General features: G+C 50.6%; 1 protein-coding gene across 5 annotated transcripts in view; it reads left to right on the forward strand.

Moving 5' to 3' along the window:
* Window positions 1–14,499, forward strand: part of BMP1 (bone morphogenetic protein 1) — a 47,353-nt gene that overhangs the window by 9,927 nt on the left and 22,927 nt on the right. For all 5 annotated transcript variants that reach the window (XM_055427173.2, XM_055427175.2, XM_088838017.1 and 2 more), the window contains exons 3-8: window positions 2,362–2,532; window positions 2,732–2,849; window positions 3,153–3,331; window positions 4,020–4,125; window positions 5,764–5,888; window positions 6,433–6,548. In XM_055427173.2, the coding sequence (XP_055283148.2) occupies window positions 2,362–2,532; window positions 2,732–2,849; window positions 3,153–3,331; window positions 4,020–4,125; window positions 5,764–5,888; window positions 6,433–6,548 (815 nt within the window). The remainder of the gene's footprint in view (window positions 1–2,361; window positions 2,533–2,731; window positions 2,850–3,152; window positions 3,332–4,019; window positions 4,126–5,763; window positions 5,889–6,432; window positions 6,549–14,499) is intronic.

Raw genomic sequence — 14,499 nt, forward strand, 5'->3', positions numbered from 1 at the left:
AATACACCTAATCTACTGAACATTGTAGCTCAGCCTAGCCTACCTGAAAGGTGCTCAGGACACTTACATACACCTATTATTGGGCAAAATCATCTTAACACAAAGCCTGTTTTATAATAAAATGATGAATCTCTCATGTAATTATTGAATATTGTCCTGAAAGTAAAAAAATAGAATGATGGTCTGGGTACAGAATGGTTGCAAATGTGTGGGTTGTTTCCTGGCACACTGGTGTGGCTGGTGGGGAGCTGCAGCTTGCTGCCACTGCCCAGCATCTCAGGAGAGGATACTGCCTATCACTAGCTCAGGAAACTTAAAATATAAACTTTGAAGTATAGTTTCTTCTGAGTGTGGATCACTTTCGTCCCATCATAAAGTCAAAACACTGTAAGTCAAACCATCATAAATCAGAGACTGTACAGAAACCAAGAGTCACAGAGGTAAGGTGACTTGCTCAAGATCCCAGAGCTAGTCAGTGGTGTAACTGGGGCAGGAACCCAAGCCTTCACACTCTAAATCTGAAGTTCTTTGCTGAACACCACAATCCCTCCTGGCCTCTCCTCCTGCTCCCATTTTGCAAGCCTCTATGCATCCTTCATGGCCCATCTCAAGACCTTCTCTTGGGAATCTTCCCTGATCGTCTCCCAGGCATGACCAGGCCACCGTTTGCTGTGCTCTCTCTGCTCTGGGCTTATACTATTAGCATCTCACAAGTCGAAGCACACTGCAATGACTTGTTTATACTTCTCTCTCCCCAGCTGGACTCGAAGCTCTTCAAGGTCAGGGGTGGGTCCAGGCACCTCCCAGCCAGCCTTGCACTTGTGACAGGGGGAGGGGAGGGTGGGGTCGAGACCCTGGGCCCTTTTAGTTCTGTCCAGCCTTTTCGCTCCTCCGCAACGTGGTCCTGCTCACAGATAGCCCTCCCTTTGCCAAAGTGGGGGATTCGCACGTGGGGCCTGTTCTGGGCACACTCTGGTGGTGCTGGGTAGTTGTCCAGTCTGCATGAGGGAGGATCTTCACTGGGACAGTCCATGGAGTAAAGGTCGAACTATACCAGTGAGCAGCTGGCATTGGAGGGTGAACTGGTAGCCTGATAACTGGCAAGGCTTATTTGACCTTAGTGGGGGGACTAGGAGACATGGGATAAGGGGAAAGACAAGGAGAAAGATGAATGGAGATTTGGATCACCTGGACCTGCCACTTACCATCTGACTTGGGACAAATCTTAGGCTTTAGTTTCCTTATGTCAAATGTAGGTAGTAACACTTGCCCAGTCCAGCATGAGAGCTACTGTCAAATGAGGACCTGTACTTGGGAATACTTAAAGAAGACATTGAGTTCTGTATGCTCCACAATTATGAAGGTTTCCTGGTAGCTCAGGTGGTAAAGAATCTGCCTGCGATGCATGAGACTCAGGTTTGATCCCTGAGTCGGGAAGATCCCCTGGAGGAGGGCATAGCAACCCACTCCAGTGTTCTTGCCTGGAGAATTCCATGAATAGAGGAGCCTAGTGGGCTATAGTTATGGGGTCACATAGAGTAAGACATGATTGAGCAACTAACACTTTCATTAGCTGAGCAGGAATGTTTCCTAGTCTCAGGTTCCCTGTAGGTCCAGGGAAATGAGTACACTGCTGTTTTCTTATTCACTTGTAGTCTATTCTTATTGTCCATGGCAGTTACAGTTTATAGTTATAAGGTTATAACTATAACCTTATAGTTATTCCATAAAGTCACTGCAAACACTGAATTAGTGAATTCTGAGCCGTTACTCCTAGGAGAAATACAGGTTAAGTTCCTACAAGCCTCTGGTCACATTTTCATCAACTTGTTAACACATAACCAAGTCATATATGTGTTTCTATTTAAAGACATCTTATTTGCTATATCATTGATTTATTAACACTGAATTCATGGTCAACAGCACTGTAAGTCAAGACTGAATGAAGATTATCTAACACAGGTATTTTCGCTCTATATATCCCAGCCCTCTTGCACTTGGGAGTTAAGGGGAGGGTCATTTTAGACAGTGAAATCACCAAGAAAAGGCATAAAAATGCAAAAAAAAAGTGGTGCTAACTAAATTATGAAAAAGATACTTAGCTACAGAATGAGCTGAAACAGGGAGGCAGCCTGTCCCCTTGTTCAAGCTCAGCCCAGGTCATGTACTTTGGGTGACTCAAATTTTTCACTGCCCTGTGCATCACAGCCAGTGACCATGAAAGAGCTGATGGTCTTGATTTGGGGGGGTTTACAAATTTTAGTGAGTGGGCAGGTACAGAACCCCTTGACAATGAGGATTGGTTGTCATTTGCTTCCTCCTGTCCTTCATGCCCTTGCTACCAATGGCTTCCTTTTTCAGTTTCAGGAAACTCCTCTACCCTCAACAGCCAGAACGCTAGTATGAAGCCTCAGAGGAGAAGCCATGGGAGATGGAGAAGCCGGTCCCGGAGCCGGCGGGCAGCAACATCCAGACCAGAGCGGGTGTGGCCTGATGGAGTTATCCCCTTTGTCATTGGGGGCAACTTCACTGGTGAGCATGATGGCAGGGGCGGTTGGGGGTGGGGACCCCCGAGCAGCCTGCACCCCAGCCTGGCCTTGGGGTGGCCCTGTCCTGCGTGGTGGTATGAGTGGTGCCTCCTGCCTGTCTGATGAATGGCTGACTCTTTAGCAGGGGGTGGAGTTGAGCCCACCTGGACACTGTGACAGCCTGGCCTCCTTTATCCCCACAGGCAGCCAGAGGGCAGTCTTCCGGCAGGCCATGAGGCACTGGGAGAAGCACACCTGTGTCACCTTCTTGGAGCGCACGGACGAGGACAGCTATATCGTGTTCACCTACCGACCCTGCGGGTGAGCAGGGGCCCCTGGGCTCTGTACCCGCGGCCACCGCCCCAGCCCGTGTTCGGCCCTGGGCACTGCAGCTGTCTGCCCCGGGCACGGCCCTGGGTCATCTGTCCCCTCCCGCCGTGGGGGCATCTCCCCAAGAGCTGCCGCAGACGTGGCTCGGACCCCAGCACACAGCCTGGGCATCCTGCGCTCGGGCCCCTCCTCCACCCCTCTGCTCCTCGGCCCCCCTGGCAACCACGCCCGGCCCCTGAGTGGATGCACTCCCCCAGCTCGGGACCGCCCCCCTGAGCTGGCCCCGCCCTCCAGGTGCTGCTCCTACGTGGGCCGCCGTGGCGGGGGCCCCCAGGCCATCTCCATCGGCAAGAACTGTGACAAGTTTGGCATCGTGGTCCACGAGCTGGGGCACGTCATCGGCTTCTGGCACGAGCACACGCGACCCGACCGAGACCGCCACGTCTCCATTGTGCGCGAGAACATCCAGCCAGGTACAGACCTCTGCCTGCCCCTCCAGGGTCCCTGGTCAGGGTGGGAGCAGCTCCCTCAAGTCATCACCTTTGCTCAACGTGGTATTACAGTCCCAGCCCTGCCTGGGGTCCAAACCCTTCCCCTGAAGCATCTTCTCTGGGTCAGTGGCAGCTCTGGGACCACAAATCCGTTGTCAGATGGGGGCCGGGACAGGTCTAGCTCCTGCACACAGGGCTGCCTGGAGCAGCCAGAGCACACCTGGCCTTCAGGGCGGGGGTTGGCGAGGGGTCTCCATGCTGCCCCAGCCTTTCTCTTCACTTTTACCCAGTCTTCAGCGCTCTGCCTATTCTGTCCTCTAAAGGGTTTTTTCTCTCCCCTTTCTCCCTACTATGCTCTCTCTTCCGCCCTTCCTGCTTCCTGCCTCTCCTTCCCTCTTCACTGCTCTCATCTCCCCAGTGGTTCTAGAAATGGGCGCCTCCTTCCTATGGTCCCTTGAGTCATTTCTCCAGCACATCCTCACCCCACCTACACCCTGCTGGACAGACTCTTCTAGAGACCTGCCTCTCCCCCAGGTAGGGGGTCACCTCTCAAGAGCAGGGAGGACCCCATCCCCTACCCTAAAGAGGTTGCCCAGCAACCCACACAGACCCGCCCCCTCCCGCCCCCGCCCCCACCCCCTCCCACACTCCCTTCTCCTGGTCTTCACAGGGCAGGAGTATAACTTCCTGAAGATGGAGGTCCAGGAGGTGGAGTCCCTGGGGGAGACCTATGATTTTGACAGTATCATGCACTATGCCCGGAACACATTCTCCAGGTGAGAGATGGGGGCCTCCCTCTTCTGGGGCAGCCCAGCCCTGCCCTCTGTAGACCTCCCACTTTGCACTAGCCTGCCCCACTGGGGTCGTCAGTGAGGACAAGAGTGGGCCCCTGGGTGGCTGAGGCCCTGGAGCAGAGGACCCATAGGTGCTGCCTGCCCTGCTGTTCTCTTCCACAGTGGGTTGGTGGCAGGACTGGGACTCCCAGGGCCTAGGTTCCTTACCTAGTACTGGGCACAGTGGGCCCAGGAGGCTGAAACCCAGCTGCTGCCCAGGCATGTGGGATGCCAAGGCCCCAGAGCTGTATCAGCCCTAGGGAGCTGAGTGTTTCCCTCAACCATCTGCCAAAGGGGGCGCATTTTTCTGATGGGTCTGCCTTTTTGTAATTGGCTGATCTGTACAAAGGCTGGTTCCTGTCATAGATCAGACCCACTCCCTAGCTCATGAGCACATATACACCTACTCTTCATCCTGAGCCCAGGCTTCCTGGTGGCTCAGACAGTAAAGAATCCGCCTGCAGTGGGAAAGACCTGGGTTTGATCCCTGGGTTGGGAAGAAGGGAATGATAACCAACTCCAGTCTTCTTGCCTGGAGAATCCCATGGACAGAGGAGCCTGATGGGGTACAGTTCAGGGGATATTGCAGAGTCAGACAGGACTGAGTAACTAAGCACAGGTTCCCAGAAACCACAGGCAGAACCCCCAGCGGTGTTGGCCCAGCCTCCCCATCCCAGCTTCTCCTTAGCAGAGTATGGGAATCTGCCCCTCCCCCTCCTCAGGCTTTCCCTTACCCGCCACGCCTGGCCTTTCCCATGCCTGGCTCTGCCCTCTTCCTCCATCTCTGCTCTCCCAGAACTGGCCCTTCCCCTCTCCTCATTCGCTCCTTCTAGACCCTCTCTTCCTGCCTCCAGACCTGAGGGAATAGACCAAGGAAGGGTGGTGAGGTCACCCCAGCCCCCACCCACAGACTACCCATTTCCCACCAATCCCACCCCAGCTCCTGCTGAGGTCCACCCAGCTGGGTGTGAGTCAGGGGCCCTGGGGAGGTGGAGGGCTGCCTGCTCTGCCTGCATTCTGATCTTCCCAGATGGAAACACCCGGGACCCAGCAGGCAGGAACTGGGGGGACAGGAGACACGATGGATCAGGAGCTGGAGGGGCTGTCTGGGCTGGCCACAGTGGAACCTGCCCTTTGGCCTTGTCCCAGGTGCCATCAGGAAGGGCGAAGGGCTGGCCCTGGGTAGTGCTGGGAGAGGTGTCGGCAGGGCTGATACAGCACAAGGGGCCTCAGAAGCAGGGCTGAGACACGGCTGACTAGGGGGTCTGAGGTCTCCCAGGGTTGGGAGGTGGGCCAGATGGAGCCAGAGCACGGGTGGGTCCCCAGGGCCTCCTAGGTCTGTGTTCTTGACCTCCCCAAGTGTTCCCGGGGCTCCCCCAGGCCCTGTGGCGTGGCTGCCACGGAGCAGGGTGGCAGCTGGTCAGTGGGCAGTGTAATGACAGGGTGAGATGTCTCCACCCGTCCCCGACCCTGCTGAGGAATGTCTGGGCTCTGGCAGGGTCGTGACCTTGGGTGCATGCAGGCGAGCCGCCCTCCTTCTGTTCGATTCTCACCCCAGCCTGGGCTTCTCCTCCTCCTCAGGGGCATCTTCCTGGACACCATCGTTCCCAAGTATGAGGTGAATGGGGTGAAGCCCCCCATTGGCCAGAGGACACGACTCAGCAAGGGGGACATTGCCCAGGCACGCAAGCTCTACAAGTGCCCAGGTCAGGGCAGGGGTGGGGACAGGACAGGGCGGGGTGGAGGGCAGGCCCTGGGGCCAAGAAGGTTGAAGCTGTGAGACTTAGAAAAGTCGGAGGCAGCCTGGTTTCTGGGGAGGGGGCACCCAGGTAGGGGCAGTGTTTAAGTTACAGACCCAAAAGGTAGGGGCTCGGATCTAGTGGGGAGGTGCTGAGCCACTCACCCTCTGAGGGTCTCTGAGAGTGAGGGGCAGTGGGAGTAGAAAAAGCCCAGCGGGAGGGTGGGGGGCATGCAGAGCAATTCCCAGGAAATGAGACAGAGTGAGGCCCTCCCAAGGAGCTTGACCTTAACTCTGGAAGCCTTGTTGCCTTGACAACAGGGCATCCCTGGCACTAGGTAGAAAAAGAGGAGAAGGAGGTGGATCTTAAAGGGACAGAACCATCCCAGACTCTTTCCTCTGCTCAACCATTCTGTCCCCCAAAGGGCACCAGGGTTCAGGACGAGAAGCCAGAATGTTGGGGGGACTGGGCATCTGCAGCAAGCGATCTGATCATTTCCTTTCCTTGACAGCCTGTGGAGAGACCCTGCAGGACAGTACAGGCAACTTCTCCTCCCCTGAGTACCCCAACGGCTACTCTGCCCACATGCACTGTGTATGGCGCATCTCGGTCACACCTGGGGAGAAGGTAACTGAGCATCACTTCCTCTGCCAGGACCCCTGAGTAGGAGAACTGAGTCCTTGTGGCTGTGAATGACCTGCCTGGGAAATATACTCATTCACCCCACAGGAGGATGGGAAAGTGTGAAAGTCACTCAGTCGTGTCCAATTCTTTGTGATCCCATGGGCTGTAGCCCTCCAGGCTCCTCTGTCCATGGAATTCTCCAGGCCAGAATAATGAAGTGGGTGGCCATTCCCTGCTCCAGGGGATCTTTCCAACCCAGGGATTGAGCCCATGTCTCCCGCATTGCAGGCAGATTCTTTACCATCTGAGCCACTAGGGAAGCCCAGGAGGATGGGAGGCTTCTACTGATAGTTGTATACAAACGCTAACTCATGAAGAGAATTTACTATGTGCTAGGCATTTTTCTACTTGCTTCTCAGATCCATTCACAGGCTTTACACATGGAGTCTGGACCTCTCACCCACCCTTGGGCCTTCCATGTCCGTCATATTTTTATTGCACCCACAGCTTTTCAGGCTTTATTTCCCTTGATTGGAACTTGGTACTTAATGTTCTAGTGCAACCTTGAGCTGGGTTGGATTTTATTATCAGTCACGTTGCTTATTCCAACAGGTCTCAAGATCATTTTGAATCAGAATTCCACCATCCTCCAGGTAGCCATTCTCACTCTGTCATGAGCTCATTGGATATGCATGTCTTCTGGGTCTTCCAAACTCAACCTTTGATCAAAATATTGAACAGGACATGAATCAAAGCAGGTCCCAAGATCTCTGAACTGACATTGATCCAGTAATCTGCAGGCTTCAGGCAGAGCTATTCCACTAGCAATGACTACTTGAAGAGTCATTACCAGTCAGCCACAGGTCACCACTGGGTTGACCAACCACAGTAGGAGCCACTTCTGAAACCAGGCCTGTGTCATCTTTATGTCTTTGGCACAGGAAGTGATTAATAAATACCAAATAAGTGGGTGGATTGCCTTAGCAAACATAAGTACTATTTCACCGGTTGGTCAAACCCCTTTTAAAAAGGAAGTAAGATTTGTCTAATGTATCTTGTTTCCAGTGAACCCAAACTGGCTCCTGGCAATCAAGTATTTCTTTTCTAAATGGTCACAGGCCATCTATTTTAAATGGTCACAGACCATCTGTTGAATTGGGGATTAACATTAAACTCCATGGTTTGCAGTTCCCAGAATTAAACTCCAAACTCTCCTCCCCAAACACTCATGCGTACGTTCTCGCACACACCCCTTTTGACAATTGGAAAGATTCTGTCCTGACTTCTCAAGATTACAGACACTGATCACATCTGCAAGTTATTCGAATGTCCTCTGATGTCATTTTTGAGTCTAGAGACAAAAGCCAATTTAAATTGGCGCTTGCTGACTCTCCTCCTATATTATTGAGCTTCTCTTTCCTTTTCAAATGATGTTTACTTTTTTGTAATTTGAAGAGCATCCTTTTTTACGACTAACTTTCATTGAGAGTTGAGTAATTCCCTATCTCTCTTGCTTAGCTTTCTACCATCATCCCTCAACAGTGAACCCACCCCTTCCTTGTTCTTCTCCTTGTTCTGAATCTAACTTAAAAATTGCAGTCCTTTTTGCTGTCTTGTACTGACCTTGCCATGGATTCTTTCATTCCTCTACTGAAGAATTTGGAAATTTCACCACAAATAATAACAACATGTAATGACTACTGAGCATAATGATTGGCCAGGCACGTGTTAAATTCTTTGTGTTATGTCTTTTAGTGAGCCCCACAACGTTAAAGGCTGGGTGCTAATGTTAGCCTTATTATTTTGGCTGCACCATGCAGCCTGTGGGATCTTAGTTCCCTGACCAGGGATTGAACTCGAGCCCTTGGAGTAAAAGCACAGAGACCTAACCACCTGACTGCCAGGGAATTCCTGTTGGCTTCATTTTGTATGAGAAAGCAAACTTAGAAAAACTAACTTGCCCAGGATCTCGTAGAACCTGGATTATGATACCAGGGTCTGCAATTGTAGTACTGTGTGTATTCCAAAGCCTATCCTGTTCTTCCAATGACTACTTAAGTGCCCTTCAGCAACAGTGTTGTCTGGCCACCTTGTGCCTGGCCCTGGGCCTGGCACCAGGGATGGACAGGGGCCCGAAATAGTCCCTGGCCCTGAGGAGCACCAGGAAGGTCAAGCATCCTTTCTTTCCTGTTTAGGAGGTTTGCTTTGTCAGAAGGCATAGGGCAACTTTGTCAGGACCCTCTTCTTCCCTTCCTGCTCTGGGCTGACATGGGCTGGCCCTAGTCTCTGGAGCAGTGGTTCCCAACCTTTTTGGCACCAGGGACTGGTTTCATGGAAGACAGTTTCCACGGACTGGGGTGGGAGGGATGGTTTCAGGATGATTCAAGTGCATTGCATTTATTGTGCTAATGATAGTGTTTGCAGCCACTCCCCAGCGCTAGCATCACTGTCTCAGATCATCAGGCATTAGATTCTCATAAGAAGTATGCAACCTCTATCCCTCACGTGCGTAGTTCACAATAGGGTTCATTCTCCTATGAGAATTCAATGCCATGGCTGAACTGACAGGAGATAAAGCTCACAGAGTAATGTGAGCAATGGGGAGTAGCTATAAATACAGATGGAACTTCACCCACTTGCCTGCTATTCACCTCCTACAATATAGCCCATTTGCTAACAGGCCATGGACTGGCAATCAGGGTGGGGACCCTTGCTCTAGTGGACATGTGGCCTTGCCGTGGAAAAACGTCTGTATGCCTTGAGCCTGCTCCCTCCATAACTCCCGCAAGACTCACCATCCTTTTTCAGCGGTGTGCCCAGAGCTCCCAGGAGTAGGCTAGAGATTAAAAAAAAAATTCAGATTAACCAAGGCACGATTGGAGAATTCCATGAACAGAGGAGCCTGGCAGGCTACACTCCATGGGATCACAAAGAGTCAGACACGACTAAGCTGCTAACACACACACACACAACATACCCATGGTCCTGGTTGAAGCCGTAGAATTATAACTGAAAGAAGGATGGAACTGTCGGGGACAGAAACATTTAAAGGCGGGGGAGAATAGAAGAAGATGGCATCATAAAATTGTCACAGCCACTCCTTGTGGCCAATTATGTGCAAACTATTGGCATCCTATATGCATGATCTCTTTATTCCTCACAGCAGTGTCATGATGTAGGTACTGTTATCCCTACTGGAGAGGGGAGGGTCTCGAGGCTCAAAGGGCAGAAGCAGGCCTGGCCAAGTTTGTTCCGGTAGCAGTGGTGGAACCAACACTCAATTCTAGGACTATCTGACTCCAAAGTCTACTCTTTCAACAGTAAAGCTTAAATAAATCCAACCGCATTAGCGAATGGACTTTGGCATCTGTTTGGCTCCTGAGAGGCTGTTTTTCACTCGCCTCCCAGTTCTCAGCTTATTGCCAGCAATGCACGTGATATGTGAATCTTGTCTAGTACAATCATGCAAGTCTCAGTGAAAGAGCCACTTTGGAGGACTTCTCTGAGGATCCCTAAGCCTTTACGCTGCAAGTGATTAGCAGCTGCCCCGAAGAGTATTTACAGTGTTTCCCAGGCAACAAAGGGAACTCCTTTATGAGCAGGAGAGTAGTTTCAGGACACCAGAGTCAATTGTTGCAGAGTAGCCAAGAAGATAAGAGTATACAATGTTTTTTGGATTTGGTGTATCCACCCTCCTTCCCGGACCTACTTTCCGACATCCTGACTCTTCCTCAAGGTCCATCCCAAATTCTGCCTCCTCTGTAAGGCCTTCCCTGACCCCTACTTCCCATTCCCCAACTGAGCAGATATGATCCATCTCCTCCCTCCTCTGCAAGACCTGCGCTGAGTCTACCCCTAAGTCCCTCTTCTTGGGCACTGAAGGGTGTGGGGCTCCGAAGATGGTGGGAAAGTTGTTGCTCTTTCTTTGTACAGCTGTTGGGCAGAATTGATTGGTAGGCCTGGGGAAGCCACAGGAAATAGAGGTTAAGGGCATAAGTTTACAAGCCAGAGTTTAAGCCTAGCTTTGACTCTCAGCTGTGTTCTTTTTTTTAATATATATATTTGTTGTTGTTCAGTCGCTCAGTCATGTCCAATTCTTTGTGACCCATGAACCGCAGCACGCCAGGCTTCCCTGTCCTTCACTATCTCCTGGAATTTGCTCAAACTCATGTCCATTGAGCTAGTGATGCCATCCTGCCATCTCATCCTCTGTTACCCCTTCTCTTCCTGCCCTCAGTCTTTCCCAGCATCAGGGCCTTGTCCGGTGAGTCAGCTCTCCACATCAGGGGGCCAAAGTATTGGAGCTTCTGCTTCACCATCAGTCCTTCCGATGAATGTTCAAGGTTGATTTCCTTTAGGATGACTGGTTTGATCTTTCTGTCCAAGGGACTCTCAAGCATCTTCTCTAGCACTGCAATTCTAAAATTAATATATATGTTTATTTTTATTTATTTGGCTGTGCCTGGTCTTAGTTTTGGCATGTGGGATCTTTAGTTGCAGCATGTGGGATCTAGTTCCCCAACCAGAAATCGAACCCAGGCACCCTGCTTTGGGAACACAGTGTCTTAGCCACTGGACCATCAGGAAAGTCCCTCAGCTCTGCTCATTACTGGATGTATGATGTTGGGGAGGTTGCTTACGCTCTCTGAGCCTTTGTTTCCCCATCTGTAAAATGGGCCTGGTGATAGTACCTCCCTCATGGGGTTGATACAAGGGTTAAACAAGTTAATGTACATAAAGTGCTTAGGGCACTGCTTAAACATAGTAGGAATTCAGTGTTAGCTGCTAGTATCATTCTGTGTGTGTGTGTGTGTGCTCAGTCATGTCTGACTTTTGTGACCCCATGGACTAGCCTGCCAGGCTCTTTTGTCCCTGAAATTTTCCAGACAAGAATACTGGAGTGAGTTGCCATTTCCTACTCCAGAAGATCTTCCCGACCCAGGGATCAAACCCATCCCTCCTGCATTGGCAGGTGGATTCTTCACCACTGTGCCACCTGGGAAGCAAGTGTCATTCTGTAGTCCTGATCTATTAATGAATAAGCCCTAGTCAACTTCCCTGGGTGCCTCAATTGCCTCCCTCTATTTTCCTGGATTCTGGTGTGGACCATCCTGTGACCCAAATATCAGACTATCTAAACTCAACACTAGGAGTGAAATCCACATATACTGAATGGCATACACTACCATATGGATACACGTATGTTTGACCCCGGTGTCAGACAAGGTCTTAAATTTTACATGTAATAATTTAATTCCCCTAAACTTTATGCTGCTGCTGCAGCTAAGTCACTTCAGTCGTGTCCGACTCTGTGCGACACCATAGACAGAAGCCCACCAGGCTCCCCCGTCCCTGGGATTCTCCAGGCAAGAACACTGGAGTGGGTTGCCATTTCCTTCTCCAATGTGTGAAAGTGAAAAGTGAAAGTGAAGTCGCTCAGTCGTGTCCGACCCTTAGCGACCCCACGGACTGCAGCCTACCAGGCTCCTCCATCCATGGGATTTTCTAGGCAAGAGTACTGGAGTGGCTTGCCATTGCCTTCTCCGCCTAAACTTTATGAGGCAGGTACTATTACCATTTGTTGTTGTCATTGTTGTTTAGTCACTAAGTCCTATCCGATTCCTTTGTGACCCCATGGACTGTAGCCCACCAGGCTCCTCCATCCATGGGATTTCCTAGGCAAGAATACTGGGGTGGGTTGCCATTTCTTCCTCCAGGGGAATCTTCCTGACCCGTGGATTGAATGCACGTCTTCTGCATTGGCAGGTGGATTCTTTACTGCTGAGCCACCAGGGAAGCTCACTATTACCATTACCATCTTACAAATAAGGAAACAGAGGAGTTCAATGATGGGCCTAAGGTTTGACTGAGGCCAGCCAACTGGTCTCCGAGGATTGATCTGTTCTCCCAGTTCCTCTCTGAGACCACCGAACACGCATGAGGAATACTTCCCACATGCAGGGTTCACATGGGGACTCTGCACCCCTATTGCATTTTCCCCACGACTCCCCAGTGGAATCCTTATGATTGCCTCCATTTTTCAGACAGAGACAGCGAGACCCAAAGTCAGGCACCGGGCCAGAGTCACCAGCAGGAAGTGGCAGAGCTGGCCAGGTTTTCCTTGGCAAAGGGCAGTGCCTCTGCCACCAGAGCACAGCTGTTTCCACACGACAGAAGTCGTTACAACTCTTAATTAGACACCTCCGGTCTCAATATAGCCACGGCTGCGCCTCCCTGTGAGATGCGCCTGACCACCAGCCCCGGTCTCTTCCTCTGACTTGAGGTGACCTCTGCTTCCTCTTGCCCGTGGAAGGTCTCAGGTGGGCCCTGTAGAGGTCTGCCAGCTGGGCGTGGTTTCTTTTTTGGGGTCCTGAATGCATCCGTCCTGGACAGAGTCATAGTTGTTTCCAGGGAAGAAGGGAAAGTGGCTGCTGTTCTCTGTGCAGCTGCTGAGCAGACTTGATTGGCAGGCTTAGAGAAGCCACGTGGAGTAGTGGTTAAGAGTAAGTTTAGGAGCCAAGAAGCCCTCACTTGGCCCTCTGCATTCCTTCTTCCATCCAGTCACTCTTTTTTTTTTTTTTTTAAAGATTTATTTATTTTCTTTGTTGGCCATGGTGGGTCTTCGTTGCTGCACGTGGGCTTTCTCTAGTTGCAGAGCATGGGCTTTTCATTGTGGTGGCTTCTCTAGTTGCAGAGCCTGGGCTTCAGTAGATGTGACTCTTGGGTTTAGTTGCTCCATTGCATGTGGAATCTTCCCAGACCAGGGATCGAACCCGTGTCCCCTGCATTGGCAGGCGGATTCTTAACCACTGGACCACCAGGGAAGCCCCATCCAGCAACTCTTTAAAAGATATTTTTGTTGTGTGCTAGATATTAAAGATAACATATACATGTCATTAAAATTTTGAGCAATATAGAAATGCCTAATGTAAAAAGTAAACTTTCTCCCCTTGATTATCCTCTGAATGCCACTCCTCAGAGATGACTAAGCATTGGTAACACTTGGGATGTCCTCCGAGACACTTCTAGTGTGTGTGTGTGTGGTCTTCTGTAACTTGCCTTTCACTCAACAGTAAATCATGGTCATCGGTCTATGTCAGCACATATATTATCTACCTCAATCACTTTTGAGGCTGCTTGGCCAATTTAATTATTTAATCACCCCCTGCAGGTCTCTTTTTTTATATATAATTTCATTTTTATTTATTTTGACTGTGCTGGGTCTTCGTTGCTGCGCACGGGCTTTTCTCTAGCTACAGCGAATGGGGGCTGCTCTCTAGTTGCCGTGCATAGGCTTCTCATTACAGTGATTTCTCTCACTGCAGAGTGTGGGTTCGAGGTGTGCAGGCTTCAGTCTCGTGGCGTGTGGACTCCGTAGCTGTGGTTCCCTGCTCTGGAGCACAGGCAGAATAGTTCTCATTACAGTGATTTCTCTCACTGCAGAGCATGGGTTCAAGGTGTGCAGGCTTCAGTCTCGTGGCATGTGGACTCCGTAGCTGTGCTTCCCTGCTCTGGAGCACAGGCAGAATAGTTGTGGTGACTGGGCTAGGTTGTTCCTCAGCTTGTGGGATCCTCCCAGACCAGGGACTGAATCCATGTTTCCTGCATTGGGAGGAGGATTCTTTATGACTGAGCCACCAGGGAAGCCCACCCTGCAGATTTCTTGATGGATGCTGATCTAAGTTTTTCCAACCTTTCATTACTACAAAAATAAACACCTTGAAACTTATGTCTTTATACACTGAGGTACGTTTCTCTATAGAACAAATTCTAGAAAGCAAACTTCTGGTCAAGAAATATTTCCTAAGCAATGACTATGTGCCATGCACCGAGGATTCCATAATGAATTAAACTTCCTCTGTGGTCACATTTGGTCATTTTCTTTTATTTTTGTTTGAGGCTAATTATTTTACAATATTATATTGCTTGGTTTTGCCATACATTGACATGAGTT

The sequence above is a fragment of the Moschus berezovskii genome, chromosome 7 (assembly GCF_049115385.1).
Source record: "Moschus berezovskii isolate FMDL1 chromosome 7, NW_MosBer_1.0, whole genome shotgun sequence".
In the NCBI taxonomy this organism is placed as follows: Eukaryota; Metazoa; Chordata; class Mammalia; order Artiodactyla; family Moschidae; genus Moschus; species Moschus berezovskii.